Source organism: Leuciscus leuciscus (genome assembly GCF_965113295.1).
Source record: "Leuciscus leuciscus genome assembly, chromosome: 2".
NCBI classification, from domain to species: domain Eukaryota; kingdom Metazoa; phylum Chordata; class Actinopteri; order Cypriniformes; family Leuciscidae; genus Leuciscus; species Leuciscus leuciscus.
This window is the reverse complement of record NC_138726.1, coordinates 32,881,971-32,895,924: the sequence shown is the minus strand read 5'-3', so window position 1 is coordinate 32,895,924 and position 13,954 is coordinate 32,881,971. Positions and strand designations below refer to the sequence as shown.

The window sequence follows — 13,954 nt, the reverse complement described above, 5'->3', positions numbered from 1 at the left end:
ACTATGTATGAATAATTCACTGAAACCAAATACAAATTAAGCAGACCTCTGTACGGTTATTCTCTTCCTAATGCTGCTCTCCACTTGTGTCCTGTAAGGCGTTGATGCCAAAACTTTAAGCAAAGGAGCGCACACTTCTGGCAGCTGAGTTATCACTTCTAGATCAGCCATGTTGAACCCAATGGAAGAGGGCTCACACACCGTCAGCGCCACCAGTGTGAAGAAGGAAGTGTTGAAAAAATCCTGCTCCATTAACTAAAGAGAAAGTGAAAAAGTTAAAGCGTCAAAAGCTTTTTTTTACTTTGTAGATTCTGGTAGGTTCACTAGAGCGTTTGGCAGGTAGACTCTTAGAACAAAAGTAAATAAGATCATAAAATACTATTTCAACCTTTTTTCAATTTATTACATTTCCCCTGAAATATACAGGCAACATAGATCTTACCTTCCAGAGATCCTGTGGACATTTCTTTAGTACCATGGTGGAGAACTCCAGCATTCGGACAATGATGGAGCACTTGCTGTAGTTGTACTGCTCTGTCTCACGAGGGCTTAAGTGTGACTGACCTGCATTACCTATTCTGAAGCAAGCTCTGGCAGCCTGAACGTCCTGCATGGACAGCTCTGTAAGGAAGAAACGGACAGCTGGCAAAAAGCTGGACTTCTCACCAGTGCCTGGATGCGGAGAGGAATGGGAGAAACAAAGAAGCTATTAGCAATAATTCGACAGATACCGATTATTTCACGGATATGAGAAGATTTTAGTTCTGCATCTTAAGTTGAGGTAATTCATGGTGTGGATTCACCCACCCAGGATCCTCTGGGGTTGCACACAGTGCAGTTTTGTGAAGGTGCTGTAGCAGTCAAGAGCAGCCAGCAGTAGATCCATCCACTGCAAGGTGCCTCTGATGCTGAAGGGGGCTTCAACCTCTCTCAAAGTAGGCTGGGAGAGTAAACCGCCTCCCTCCAAACACGAAACGAGAAAACCTGGACCACGCTGCTTCACCTGTTCGTCCAGCCACGCCGCAGGAGATGCTTTACCTGTCAAAAGAAGAAAAGAGAGACATTTTAAAGAAACTGTGCAGTCATATTGAATAAAAATGTGTTATGTTTTTCTCAATAATCTTAGTAATCATTCTGATATGCAATTCTAATACGATCCTAGAGGTGCAAAATGACCTAAATCACAAAAGGCATTTTTACACTATTTATTGGACCAAGCTTTCCTATACCATTTAATTAAAACCACAGTAAATAATTCTGGACATATTGTCTGCTTAGTGAAATTCTGAGATTGGTCAAAAAGAATCCCTGTGCTACCAGTGAATATTTTTACAGTTGTTAATTTCAAGTTGATTTGGTCAATTCATGTTATGTTCAAATTCTGAAGAAGGAGATTGAAATGTCTTTGAAGAGGAGAGTCCCTGAATGGCAATTAAATCACTGTGCTGCCTTCATTATAAATATCCTGCCGGTTACCGGGAAGCAGAGGCACAAGTTCAAAGAAGAGCTCCATGCTTTTGTGTCGGCACTCAGTCTGTGGTCTTCCACACTGGGTCAGCAGCCACATGACTACATCTGACAAGCACACTGACTGGTTTGGAGGGAATCCTCTGCGGAAAGAGTAGAAAATGCAGTTCTGTCAGTTTGTTACAACACAGACACATAATGTTCACTTTACTCACGTTACAAATGTGAATTAAGGGAAGTTAAGAATAATATCCTAATCAAATGTGTGTGTACCTGGGTATGCGTCTCTTGGTATTCTTATTGAGCGAGTCTGCCTTGTGCTTGATAATTCTCATCAGATGATCCAGGGAACTACAACACTGTTGGACAGTTCCTGTGTAGAAAATAACAATATGACAGGATAGATCATAGTCATGAGTATCAAACAGGACATATTGATGAAGAGAATATGTCTAGTCTTACCCAGGGACTTCTCATCAAAGTGGGCCAGAGCCAGACTCTCAACAAACACCACCAGCACCTCAAAAACAAACTGCTCCACCAAAGAGCTCTCTTCTCTGAGAAACAAAACAATATTTGGATAAACATCTGCATAAATACCATTTTCATTCGCTACAGATTTCTTGCATTCACTCAAGATGGCATAGATTATTGCTGAAATGTTGAGAGGCTGTACGTAGCCCATCTAATGAGCTCTTCTGCTCATCCCACACTGACCTGAACTGTCTGTACATGCTGTTAAAGGCAAGCGCAGCTCCAAGCCTCTTGAAGACGTTGGGGTGTAAGGCCAGGCTGTAGATACGTTTGAAGAGAGATTTTGTGTTGGTTGGGCTCTTTTCCTGCTGTTTGGGTGTGGTCTGTTTAATGGACCATTTGACAAATTCCTGGATACAGGTGCCACTGAAGTCTCTGAGGGTGCTGTCTAACGGATCCACAATTCCATCCTGTGCAGCCCAAACAGATTAACAGCCCTCGTTTATAGACGGCAAACTCAATTTTGAATAAAATAAAGTGTGTCTACTGAAGGAGTTTACTTGCCAAAATGGCCTCCAGAACCGCCACTGTGTCTTGGCTTTCAAACTTTCTGTTGTTAGTGAACCAGTGGATAAGCTGCATCACCAGAGGTTCAAACAGCTGCCTCGTCACCTGAAGAAGTTGTCAAAGTTTCCATGTTTGTCAAACTTACACATGACTGACAGAGACTGATTAAAGTGGACAAAAAGTGGACATGAAACTATGAACTTTAAGTGATTCTCAACCAGGGGGTCGGGGGGCACTAGGGGGCCTCATCAAATTTCCAAGGGGACTACGAGATGACTTGATTTTTTTTTTTTTAAATGAATCATCCATTCATTAAATATTACTTTATATATATTTTTTGAACAATTAAATAAATAACTTGCTGTAAATAATCTAACTTAACTTTTAAATAAAAAAAATTAAAAATCCAGGTATGAAATGTGTAAACTGACACTGTTTTTTATTTTAAATTATACCGTGAACAACTGCTGTTTTTATTGAAAAAACGTCACTGAAACTTCTTGACTCATTACTGGGTTAATTATCTTAATCCATTGAAAATTCTAGTTCCTTTGTCATCATTATAGGAGAAGTAACAGAGGAAATATCTTGGTCTACATAAGGTTGAGAACCACTGCTTCACAGTGTCTGATAAAGGACAAAAACTATGTTACATTAGAAAACCTGACTGTCAAATGAAATTTTTATTCTCTTCATCATATTTAAAGGGCACACATTAAGACCTGGTCGACGTCACAGGCCAGGCGTAGAAGAACAGGAAAGACTTTTCTGTGTAGGTTGTACATGGGAGGAGCAGATTTGTCATCTTCTGTCATCTGGGCTCCTTTACCCACCATGTATATGACCAGACTGTGCAGAAGCTCACACGCTGCAACCTACACACCAGACAGAATTATCACTTTCAGCCTCAATTTATTGGGTGAATAAACAAAATGTTAATAAACTTTAATCAACAATGACAAGAAAATTTGACTATGATTACTTTAGTTTGTCTGTCACTGGAGGACAGTGCGAGCTCTGTGACCCTTGGCAGGAAGGAGTCCAGGTAGATCACAGGCTTTATGTCTTTAAAAGGCACAGCAAAACTCAGCCTCTTCTCACAGTCCCATGCCACAAAACGCTTCATCATGTCCTCCGCAGAAACAGCTGGGGTTAGATATGAGAAAATGCAATATATAAAGCTTAAAAAGAAGCAAGCAAAATTAACAAGTACTGCCTTTTAAAAAAAGCCAATAACTAATTTATTTAATAGCAGCAGAAACAAAATAACCTGTCACAAGGCTCCTGTTGAGCTGTCCTCCCAAGTGTCCAAGCAGACGTACCACCCTGCGTCTCACAGCAGCAATCGGAGACTCATCTCCCTAACAGAGACCACAGGAACATGATCAGGACACTGTGTGCATGCAGTTACGTACATATTATATTATCAGAATCACAGATTCACAGTATGTAACACAGTTACATCACAGAATCAATTACACAGACAAAATCAAAATATGGCAAACAAATCAATCTAATTACCACAGACAAGTGCTTTGATTTCTTCAGGAGCCTCATCATGACTTTTCCATAACTTTTTGAACTTCCCGTTGACACAAACGTCACTTCCATATTGCCGTCATCTTGTTCTAATTGAATGATAAAAAACAAATAAAAAACAATCAGCTAATAAAGGAATTTGATAATAATCACTGACCCTTAGATATCCAAGTAGTATATTTAGAGAGAATAGTAACCAGTGACCATTTCTTTGTCAGTAAAGTATTTAAGATAAATATGATGAGGTTACAAATAACTGACCAGAGTTACTGGTTGTTTTGAGGTAGCCATCTAAATGTGGCAGTATGTCTGCGTAGTGCGACTGCATGATGGCAGAAGGGATCAGAGAAGACCAGGACTCCAGAGCATCCAGCGCTGCTTTGGCTAGAGGAGCATGACTCAAACCCAGATGCAGAGCAGCCTTCAAACAAAACAATGAAAACAGATGATCATGCTTCAATTTGTGTTACTTAATCACTTTAGAATGTGATTGCTATTTACTGTAAATGAAAAAATAGAATGTTGATAATCCCAAAATTGCCCATTTGCTTCCCTTTCCTAACCTGCAGAGCTGGTATATATGCCTTGATATCCAGAGCCACCATGTCAGGATGAAGAGAGAGGGTGAACATCAGACAGGCAGCCAGTAGCTCGTCTTTATATTGTTTCATACGTACACAAACCTGAGGAAATAACAAAAACTTTCGCCCTTCAAATCATCACATTCATCATACACAACAATATGACCAGAAAGAAAATACTTTGATGAATGAAACACAAAGCTGACTGCAATGTTCAAGCATCTATCACAGAAATAAAGTGACGAAAAGGGTCAAAAGGTCACCTCCTTTCCAAACTTTGCAAGGAGCGAAAAACAGGCATTCTCCATGGTGAAGCCTCCACCACCAACACTTTTAGGCCCTTGTTTTAGGTCCTATAAGCAAAAGATACTGGTTTTGTCAAGGTTTATCAACACATTAAATTGAGGAGTTAATGTGATGGAGAGTGTGTATTACCTGAAAATAGTGGATTTTCTTGGCAATGCTCATAGAGAGGGAGAGGAGCTTATAAAAGCCGCTGACCAGAGGGAAACGTATTGATTGCAGAATGAGCTCGTGACACAGGGGGTACATCCACTGGGCAAAATACTCAGGATTTCTTGAAGGCAATAAGTCACTATAGAGAAGATAACAATAAGGGCGCAAATAAGATTTGTTGTTTGTTTGATTGATTTCTGACATTACCAATAGAAAAAAAAAAAGTTTTGCCACCTGCAAAAGTCAACCAAGTTGATAAAGGCAATAAAGTCTTTGGGTTTGTTGGGTATCAGGTTTGCTGTGGGGTCAGATGAAGGCATAAATCCAGCACTTGCTTCACTCTGGGCCTGAGGAAAAGAAGAAATACTTTACAAAACTGGCCATAACATTTGTTAACATCTAACATTTGTGTTTCAAGTTTATTTCTTATATGTACTGCTTTAGTACACACACAAACATTTCCTCTAAAGTCTTCAGAAATACTGTGAGCACCATTTAGTGAGGAAGAATTGGGGGACCGTAAATTATTGCCACGGTTTTTCCAGGTTCATGATCATTTAAATCATCCATTTGGAATTCCTGTACATAACTTATTGAAAATAAATGATGTTTTTTGTTTTTTATTTCTGCTCCGTTTCTTTAACTACCCACATTTTTACTATCCATTCAAGGTGCAGCACTGCAACATTACCTCATCTGCTGCATTGACTTTCTGCACGGAAAGATCAAGTTTCTCCAAAATCTTCATGACTGACTGAACCAGTGCATCGTATAAGTGTCGGTTTATGTCTCTCAGGTTGTAGTTCTTGGCAGCTGGAGCTCCATCCATGAATCCTGTGTCCTACAATCACAGCAAATTAGATCAGTTCAGACATTAGATTAATCTGCTTTAATCTAGATTCAACAGCTTTTATGATTACATGGTCACATTCAAACCCAATAATACATCATTAAAATACTAACAAATTAAACCATTACCGTAACTAGATAATTAAATTAAACCTGTGTTCATCAAATAAACATCTAATTTCTTACTTTAAAGTTTTCACAGTCCAGAAGCCCTTTAAAGAGGTCAAGGTAGTCCTTAGAGGAAGGAACTTTCCATTTCCCAGAGCGCACCAGGGTGGAATCCTCCTCAGCTTGAGAACCACCGGAATGAATGCTCCCTTCCTGACGGTGAATAAATATGTACCACTTAGACATTTAGATTTCATGATAATTATAATTTAAACAAAAAAAAAAAGCAAAAAAAGCAAAAAGATCAGCACTTTTATCTAAAACACTTACTTCTGACTGAAGAACCGGCTTAGAGCACACTCTGATCAGGCCTTGGTGAACTGTTGTTGAAGAAATGAAGAGTGTAAGCGCTGGTAAAAACTAACCTAGAATCAGATCAGGCAAGCTAACCTCCAGCTCATCCTTACCCACAGAACTAGTGAAACTCCACAGGACAGGACCTCGAACTGCCATGGCAACAAACACCTTGATGATGGAGCGGCAGGTGGCATACTGCATTCTCTGGCTGTACTGAGGGAAGCTGTCCATCTGAACCACAAGGAGGCGCTCTAGCACGGGAGTGTACACTTCAGGGATCTGCAACCAGTTATTGAAATTACAATAGAATCTGTTAGGTAAGGTTAAAGGTAACAAACAGTAGCGGCTCCTGACAGTAAATTTATGTAGAGCAGATTCTGGGTCTTCGAGCTAGTTTATTATAAACATTTTAAAGCTTTATATTGTAATCGCTGAACACGCAGTAAACTTATGGCAGAGGTCTGGTGTCCTTGCATTATTCAGCCTGATGGTGGCACTCTAAAAATTTTAATTAGCCCATGATTTACTCACCCTGAAGCCATCTTAGGTGTATGCCATTCTTCTTTCAGACAAATACAATCTGAGATTTATAAAAAAATGTCCTGGCTCTTCCAAGCTTTATAATGGGAGTGAATGGCTATAAAAAATTTGAAGCCCAAAAAAGCGCATCTATTCATGATAAAAAATACTGCACACGGCTCCGGGGGGTTAATAAAGGCCTTCTGAAGTGAAGCCATGGGTTTTTGTAAAAAAAATATTTTTTATTTATATTTATAACTTTATAATCTAAAATAAGTAGCTTTCGCCAGACATCATATGTCATATACACCTAGGATGGCATCAGGGTGAGTAAATCATGGGATAATTTTCATTTTTGGGTGAACTATCCCTTTAATATACGATTTATTGCCTCCGAATGTTGTTTTAGAATATTACAGAATATTGGTGAGGACAGAACAAAAATAAAGCAAACACAACAGAACTATATATAGGCTATTCCTATGAGCACGTTTTAACTTAAATAATTAATATTTTCGTAATTTGATACGCTACTCCAGGAAGAACAGACATGCCAACTATTTACTGATCTGATGAAGACTAATATACTCATCACTGAAGCAGATTGGAAACGTCTTGGTCTGGAGCAAGGTTTACATAAGGTAACATGAAAATAAGTGTGGCAGTGTGAAATCTCCCCCAATGGCTCAAAATTAGAGAGTGCTGCAGTTCCATTTTTCACCACTGATTTACATTGGAAAATTGTGGGGTGCTGTAGAGCAGGGGAGGGCTCAGGCACCCACTGCCCCACTTAATACCATAATATATGGCTGTCGCAGCCATTGTTACATTTTATTATATCCTGCTCACTTTACGACTTAAAATAATCTAGAAAATTTTATAAAAAATATATATATACATATGTTCATCTGACTCGATGACATGAGACACTTTAAAGTAATTTTGTTATCCTAAATTGATGAAGTAGCCACTTTGAGCAGAGGAGGGGACTAAAAATAGTTACCTAAATTACCTAAATACTGAATATTGATATAAAATACCAATTAACCAACTTGTTTGATGGATTAGATAAACCAAAAGCTAGATAAGATCATATACAATGTGATTCACAGCTCATAGTAAAGGAGATGTATCTTACCCGGTCAAGGTGTATCAGAACACTAGCTATGGAGTCGAGGAAGCTTGGCAGCTGGTAGACATTGTCATCCTCCCGGTCAGACTCAGTCAGGTACATCTGCTTGCACCGCTGAATGAGCTCTGTATACATCAGATCTACATCCCGAGGGCACACCACCTTACACGGCTAAAGGCAAACAAATACAAAACACAGTCAGAAAATCTCATTCATTTAGCCTGAAATAGAAACAATTGCATTAGTGCAAATGAAAAATAATTAGATCAAATAGAATCAGCAATACTTAACAGATATATTTTGCTGATATTGAAAAAAAGTGGACTTGCTATGAGACTTTAATTACAGTATAGACTATTCTTCTTATTCTAATAAAATGTCCAGATACCAACCGCAGCAAACAGGCCATATCCTCTGATAGCAATGGACAGTTCTTTATTAGTGGATTCCATGGTCCTGATGATAGCACAGAACTTCTGCATGAAGAACTTCAGCTTGCTTTTGTGCAACTCAATGTTCTCTGCCACAAGAGTAGCCACCTTTACAGCAATGAGAGGAAGAGTTTGAAAAGATCATGGTCATCATAACCAAGTTGAACATCTCTCAACACAAATAAAAAATAATAATACCGGTAATATGAAACTATTTATACATTTAATAATCAATAAATAGAAAATACCTGTTTTAGGAAAGACTCTAGTGCTGTGTAACTACTCTTTTTAAGCTCTCCATTTATATGTCCACAAAGTTTGGACATGACATCAAAGATAGACATGTAATGATCCATGAGACAGTTGCCGAACTGGCTTGAGTGCTTAGCAAACAGTTTGAGACCGGCTGTCAAGAGTAAAAAAAGACAAGGAAAGAGTTCAACATTGGCATTATGGTGTGAAAATACATGTTGATATCTAATTCCACTTACCAAAGATGACTGCATATCGTTTCATATCAGTCTATAGAGACATAAGAAAGGAAGTAGTGCATTTATTTGGAGCTCTTAATGGAAAATGTAACTGAGCTGCACATGTACTATACAAAAGAGTAAAATAACAATTCAGCTTTAAATTTTATTGCCAAGTTAACACTCTTAATTAATCCTACCTGTGGACAAATCGCCTTTAGCGCATATTCAAAGATTTCTTTTGACGTAACCGGGTCTGTTTAAAGCAAAACAGTGAGCATATTCGTTTAATTAGGTTAAGACCAGTGCAGGACAGTAAATTTACACAAACACACACCCACCTTCTTCCATTGATTTGGTGAAGTTCACCATCAGAGCGGTGATTCCTTTCAGGCAGCCAGCAACAACAGGAAGTTTGGGCTCCTTTGTAGTAGATGTCATCTGAAAACCATGATTTAGCATTTGGCAATTTTATACATGCACATAAAAGCACATATCCATATGCGGAAGGGCGCCTTTACCTGTCCTTTCAGTTCACCCAGGTAGGCCTTGTAGAGTTTTTCAGAGTTGTTGACCATCTCACTGGGATGCACTTCACCCAGCACTCCAAGAAGTTCATAAATGCAACCCAGCACTGTTGGAAGTCAATTTGATATTTCAATAATGCATATGTGATAACGTGTTTGTTTTTATTCTGACACGCAATCATAATCAGTCATCTGAAGATTGGTGGCAATGCCAACATAGTTTTGCTACATAACAAAATTTAAAGAGACACAATAAGCCTAATGTTTTTATGATTTATTCACTTGCCTGTATCAGGTATCTTATTCTTCTGACATAACTCTCCATAAAATTTGTTGAACATATCCCCAACTTTGAGATCCTGGGTGATGCTGGAGTCTTTCGTGAGATACAGTATCTAGAGAGATTTTTGAAATGTGTTAACACGGTTTGTCTGTGAAAATCTAAATATGTCATTAGCACAGACACGTTCATAATTCTCTGACTCCAAGTAAGAATTAAAAAGTGAGAATAAGCTAAACGTTACTTTGTATTGTGATATTCAAAGGAAATTGTTCTCCTTGCAGATGTCAAGACGGTTGGCCACCAGTCTCAAGTGAGTTTTTAAATGACTTGCAGTAAGTGCAAGTTGCCATGTCTGGGTAGGTATCAGCATACACTAGGTCAACAGTGTGTATATAGAACTCACTTTGATTAGGAGATCTAAAGCAGGGCTTCTGCACTTTGCAGCTTTGTCCTTTGTGTAGACAACCATACAAATGTCCTATCCATGCAGAGAGAGGAAAAAATACTCAGATGTGCCAAAATACAGCAAATTTGTGGTACCAAAGGTGACATATATAATTAGTCAACCTTAAAAATACACATTAAAATGTGATGCCAAACCAGAAAGAAATTTTCCGACTGCTGAAGGTACCTTTAGGTCGACAGCATAGTTCTTCTCCCATCCTCGGACAGTGACTGACATTCTCTGTAGAAATGCCCCTAAGAAATTGAGAATCTCCACTCTTGTATCACGGAGCTGTGGACAAACGTATGATCAATATCTTTGTAATAATGTTATAATTAAATAATACATGTATAATTATTAGAATTTGCCCATAAACACCTCTCACCATTTCATTAGAGAGAGACTTTCGGAGAAAGCTAAGCAATCCCTCTTCCTTTGCAAAAAGCAAAGATGTCTGTAAAACTGAAAGTGAAAAGCATTAGAACATATTTCAAGATTAATTGTCATCAGGATAATTAAAAAGGCAGGCTTGGTCCTCTGGGTTGGCCTTGAACCACTTGAGGTGGCAGTTGAAAAGAGAATGATAAACAAACTGATGACTATCATGGACAATACATATATCACCCTCTACATGAAATGTTCATTGGCATGCAGAGCACCCTCAGCTATAGGATGGTCCTTCCTTGGTGCAAAAGGGAGCATTATGGAAGTTCACTTGTGCTTTCTGCCATAAGACTGAACAAGCTATCATCTTTGTTCAGAGTTACCAATGACTGTACTTGTTGGTAGCCAACTGTACTTGAGCTTGTTGGCGGACTAAATCTTTCATTGCAGATATCTTTCTCATCCCTTGCCTGAACAAATATACACATATTCTTCTATATATGGGAATAAACTTGTGTTTATTTTTTGTTTTTTTTATGATGTGTGGTACAGTTGTTTATTTTTGTCTGGCAGCTCTTGCACTTTAATTTCCCCTTTAAAATATCTAGCTATCTGTCCATCAATCTATTAATAGTGAGTTTATATGCATACATTATTTTGTTGAACAATAGGATAAGAGTTAATGTGAATGCAGCTATTCATCCTTAATTAATAACATTACGATTTACAAATCTCTGTCAGTCTGCTCCATGTGCCACTGTAATCTGATTCTGTTTAAGTATCAAATATAGGCATAAAAGTAATGGATAAAAACATTTTGTTTTTGCATTTTGTATAAACACAACGCAATGCTTTTTGCATGAAAAAGTTCTTACCCAGTTCATTGTGATTTTTAGTTATCATGCATTCCTGCCCCAAGTCTCCAATAATGTCATGGCAGACTATAGCAGCATTCCTGTTCTCTGTGTCTCCAAATAATGAATGAAGCTTTAGGAGATAACCCTGAATCCCTCCGACCGTAGAAGTATCGGAAGACATATTTTGTCTCTGTTTTTTACATCAGAAATGATTCAACGTTGACAGCTCATGTAAATAATGTGAGTTTGCTTCAGGGCGGCAAAACAGAACAACACAAACACATGCGAACACGTTCACTTCCTGCTTGAGCAGCACGTCACTCTGGAGGAACAATACCTTCTATCACCCGCTGGATGTCGCTGTTTGATTCCTCGAGTGGTTGTCTGGCGAGCAACAAAATAAATCAGAATGAGGTTTTGCTATTCCGCCAATAACCTCATAATCATTCACAAGTTTGTTAATAAGATTTTATTTTATATATCACATTATTGTTATTGATACTGGAAGAAACTTTATAGACAGGTAGATTTGTTTTACTATGACCAGAAAAGGCACATTTACATTTTGAGTCAAAGGGGCAGTGGAGTGTACAATAAAGAATTTGGTAAAGTGGCCTGTTAAGTCAGTCTGGGTATTAAAAAAATCTTTCTGATATATTACAAATGAATATATGGACAGTAGATACAAAGACAATATCCAATTTTCGCAGATGGATGGAAAGATCTGATGAAGGCATGGAGTTGGTTTTACGGTGCAAGCAACAACGTTCCCCTAACGTTAGTATTTGGTTCTCATTAAAACTAAAGAATAATGCAATGTAAAACCAAACATGTTTAATAGCCTACAGACAGGCAGTGTGACAATCATGTTCACAAGGTTTAACTGTCTTGGCTCCTCTTCTCTGCAAATAACTTCAGAAAAAAAGATTAATTTATTTTACCTAAACGTAGCTATTTGTTAGATGATATCAAGTGAGAGAGAGAGATTTAAATAGCCTTCATTAGTTGCTCAGGTCCTGTGATGAATGTCTCCTCCACAGCGGCGTCATCACTGGATCCAGACAGATTCATGTTGCCTGACAGCTATTATAAAGCAGAGAAATCAAAAGCTGTGTTCCTGCTTTTAAACCCACAACACACTAGCCTGGATAACACATTTACCAGAAGTACTCCAAACATAAAAACATCCTTATGAGATAATTATCTAAGGGTAGTCTATGACATTAACTGAAATGGCTGGACACAGACGTCACCTCATCATAATCCATCACTGAATTCGGTACATCTAATGCCAAAGATGTGGACCCAAAATTATGAGGAAAAAAGATAGCAAGAAAAAAAAAAGATTTAATCATAAACATATTCAATCATTCACATTATTTATAAGTTTATTTTTATAAACTTTTTTTATATCATGTTTTGTTTGACTTTTGCAAACTGATAAAAACTGAAGAAAACAGATTAGCTGATCTTTTAATCATTATTTCAACCAAGTAAATAGATGGACTTCAAGAGTAGATTTTGCAAGTTAATTTGCAAGTTGTCATCTTACCCATGGTGGATTTTCTGCTTCTTTGACAAGGCTCCTTGTATAAAGATGAAAATGAGGAAAAAAAAAATGGCCTACAGTCAAATGAAGGGTTGATTTTTGCTTCATTGCAGCAGGATACCAAGAGCCTGAACACTAGATGTGCAGCAGTAGCTGCTTCTTCTTGAGGAAGTTAAAGCAATATTTATATTGATCTCTTATTAGAAAGTAATGTGCAGTTGCAAGAGATGACAAAATGTGCATGTGTCTGATAACAAATATGTTGAAAATGAATGAGATAAGCATATAATTTAAAAACTTTGGTAAGACACATTCAAACACAGACACACACACACACACACACACACACACACACACACACACACACACACACACACACACACACACACACACACACACACACACACACACACACACACACACACACACACACACACACACACACACACACACACACATTCTGTTTTGAGAAGTGCATGAAATAGGATATTGGATAAAAGGAAATTCTGACTCATATTTTTATTTTCACTTGAAACTGAACCTTAAACAAACACTGCTTTTTACATTCTGCTGATTTACCTTTGTAATCCAATCATGTAGGCTATTTATGTTTTATTGTCTCAAAAAGCTTGTCTCATCTCATACAGAGCAATTGAGCTAATGTCTACACATAATTTAAAATATTTTTCATGAGTGACAGGAAGTGTCAACTTCATTCAGTAGTCACCATCCAGCAATGGATCTTGTTCTTTCATCTTAAGCTCCACAGAAAAGAAGAATGAATATGTTTACTGAATCTTGTGTAGTTTTTATTCTTTTTTTAACCTCTATTTATTTTATTTTCTATTTATTTGTAAAATGTTGGATCTTATTTTTTGGATGTAAGAACATTTTGCCAACATAATATAGTTATGTATTATTGTAAATTACCTGCATTATTTCAGGTGTGATGTATCCCC

At 37.8% G+C, this 13,954-nt stretch overlaps 1 protein-coding gene across 1 annotated transcript in view; it reads right to left on the bottom strand.

Moving 5' to 3' along the window:
* prkdc (protein kinase, DNA-activated, catalytic subunit) overlaps positions 1 to 11,764 on the bottom strand; it is a 33,230-nt gene extending 21,466 nt beyond the window's left edge. The window contains exons 1-33 of the mRNA XM_082162098.1: positions 11,465 to 11,764; positions 10,591 to 10,667; positions 10,392 to 10,496; positions 10,164 to 10,238; positions 9,764 to 9,872; positions 9,472 to 9,584; positions 9,292 to 9,391; positions 9,151 to 9,206; positions 8,972 to 9,002; positions 8,729 to 8,886; positions 8,442 to 8,588; positions 8,056 to 8,220; positions 6,509 to 6,677; positions 6,372 to 6,421; positions 6,120 to 6,254; positions 5,776 to 5,925; positions 5,319 to 5,431; positions 5,064 to 5,223; positions 4,892 to 4,981; positions 4,611 to 4,730; positions 4,309 to 4,468; positions 4,030 to 4,136; positions 3,779 to 3,869; positions 3,491 to 3,654; positions 3,231 to 3,383; positions 2,506 to 2,613; positions 2,185 to 2,411; positions 1,930 to 2,024; positions 1,741 to 1,840; positions 1,477 to 1,610; positions 808 to 1,038; positions 443 to 672; positions 47 to 255 (exon numbers count right to left, since the gene is read on the bottom strand). Of these exons, the coding sequence (XP_082018224.1) occupies positions 47 to 255; positions 443 to 672; positions 808 to 1,038; positions 1,477 to 1,610; positions 1,741 to 1,840; positions 1,930 to 2,024; positions 2,185 to 2,411; positions 2,506 to 2,613; positions 3,231 to 3,383; positions 3,491 to 3,654; positions 3,779 to 3,869; positions 4,030 to 4,136; positions 4,309 to 4,468; positions 4,611 to 4,730; positions 4,892 to 4,981; positions 5,064 to 5,223; positions 5,319 to 5,431; positions 5,776 to 5,925; positions 6,120 to 6,254; positions 6,372 to 6,421; positions 6,509 to 6,677; positions 8,056 to 8,220; positions 8,442 to 8,588; positions 8,729 to 8,886; positions 8,972 to 9,002; positions 9,151 to 9,206; positions 9,292 to 9,391; positions 9,472 to 9,584; positions 9,764 to 9,872; positions 10,164 to 10,238; positions 10,392 to 10,496; positions 10,591 to 10,667; positions 11,465 to 11,627 (4,295 nt within the window). The 5' untranslated portion in view covers positions 11,628 to 11,764. The remainder of the gene's footprint in view (positions 1 to 46; positions 256 to 442; positions 673 to 807; positions 1,039 to 1,476; positions 1,611 to 1,740; positions 1,841 to 1,929; positions 2,025 to 2,184; positions 2,412 to 2,505; positions 2,614 to 3,230; positions 3,384 to 3,490; positions 3,655 to 3,778; positions 3,870 to 4,029; positions 4,137 to 4,308; positions 4,469 to 4,610; positions 4,731 to 4,891; positions 4,982 to 5,063; positions 5,224 to 5,318; positions 5,432 to 5,775; positions 5,926 to 6,119; positions 6,255 to 6,371; positions 6,422 to 6,508; positions 6,678 to 8,055; positions 8,221 to 8,441; positions 8,589 to 8,728; positions 8,887 to 8,971; positions 9,003 to 9,150; positions 9,207 to 9,291; positions 9,392 to 9,471; positions 9,585 to 9,763; positions 9,873 to 10,163; positions 10,239 to 10,391; positions 10,497 to 10,590; positions 10,668 to 11,464) is intronic.
* Between the last annotated feature and the right edge of the window lie 2,190 nt (positions 11,765 to 13,954).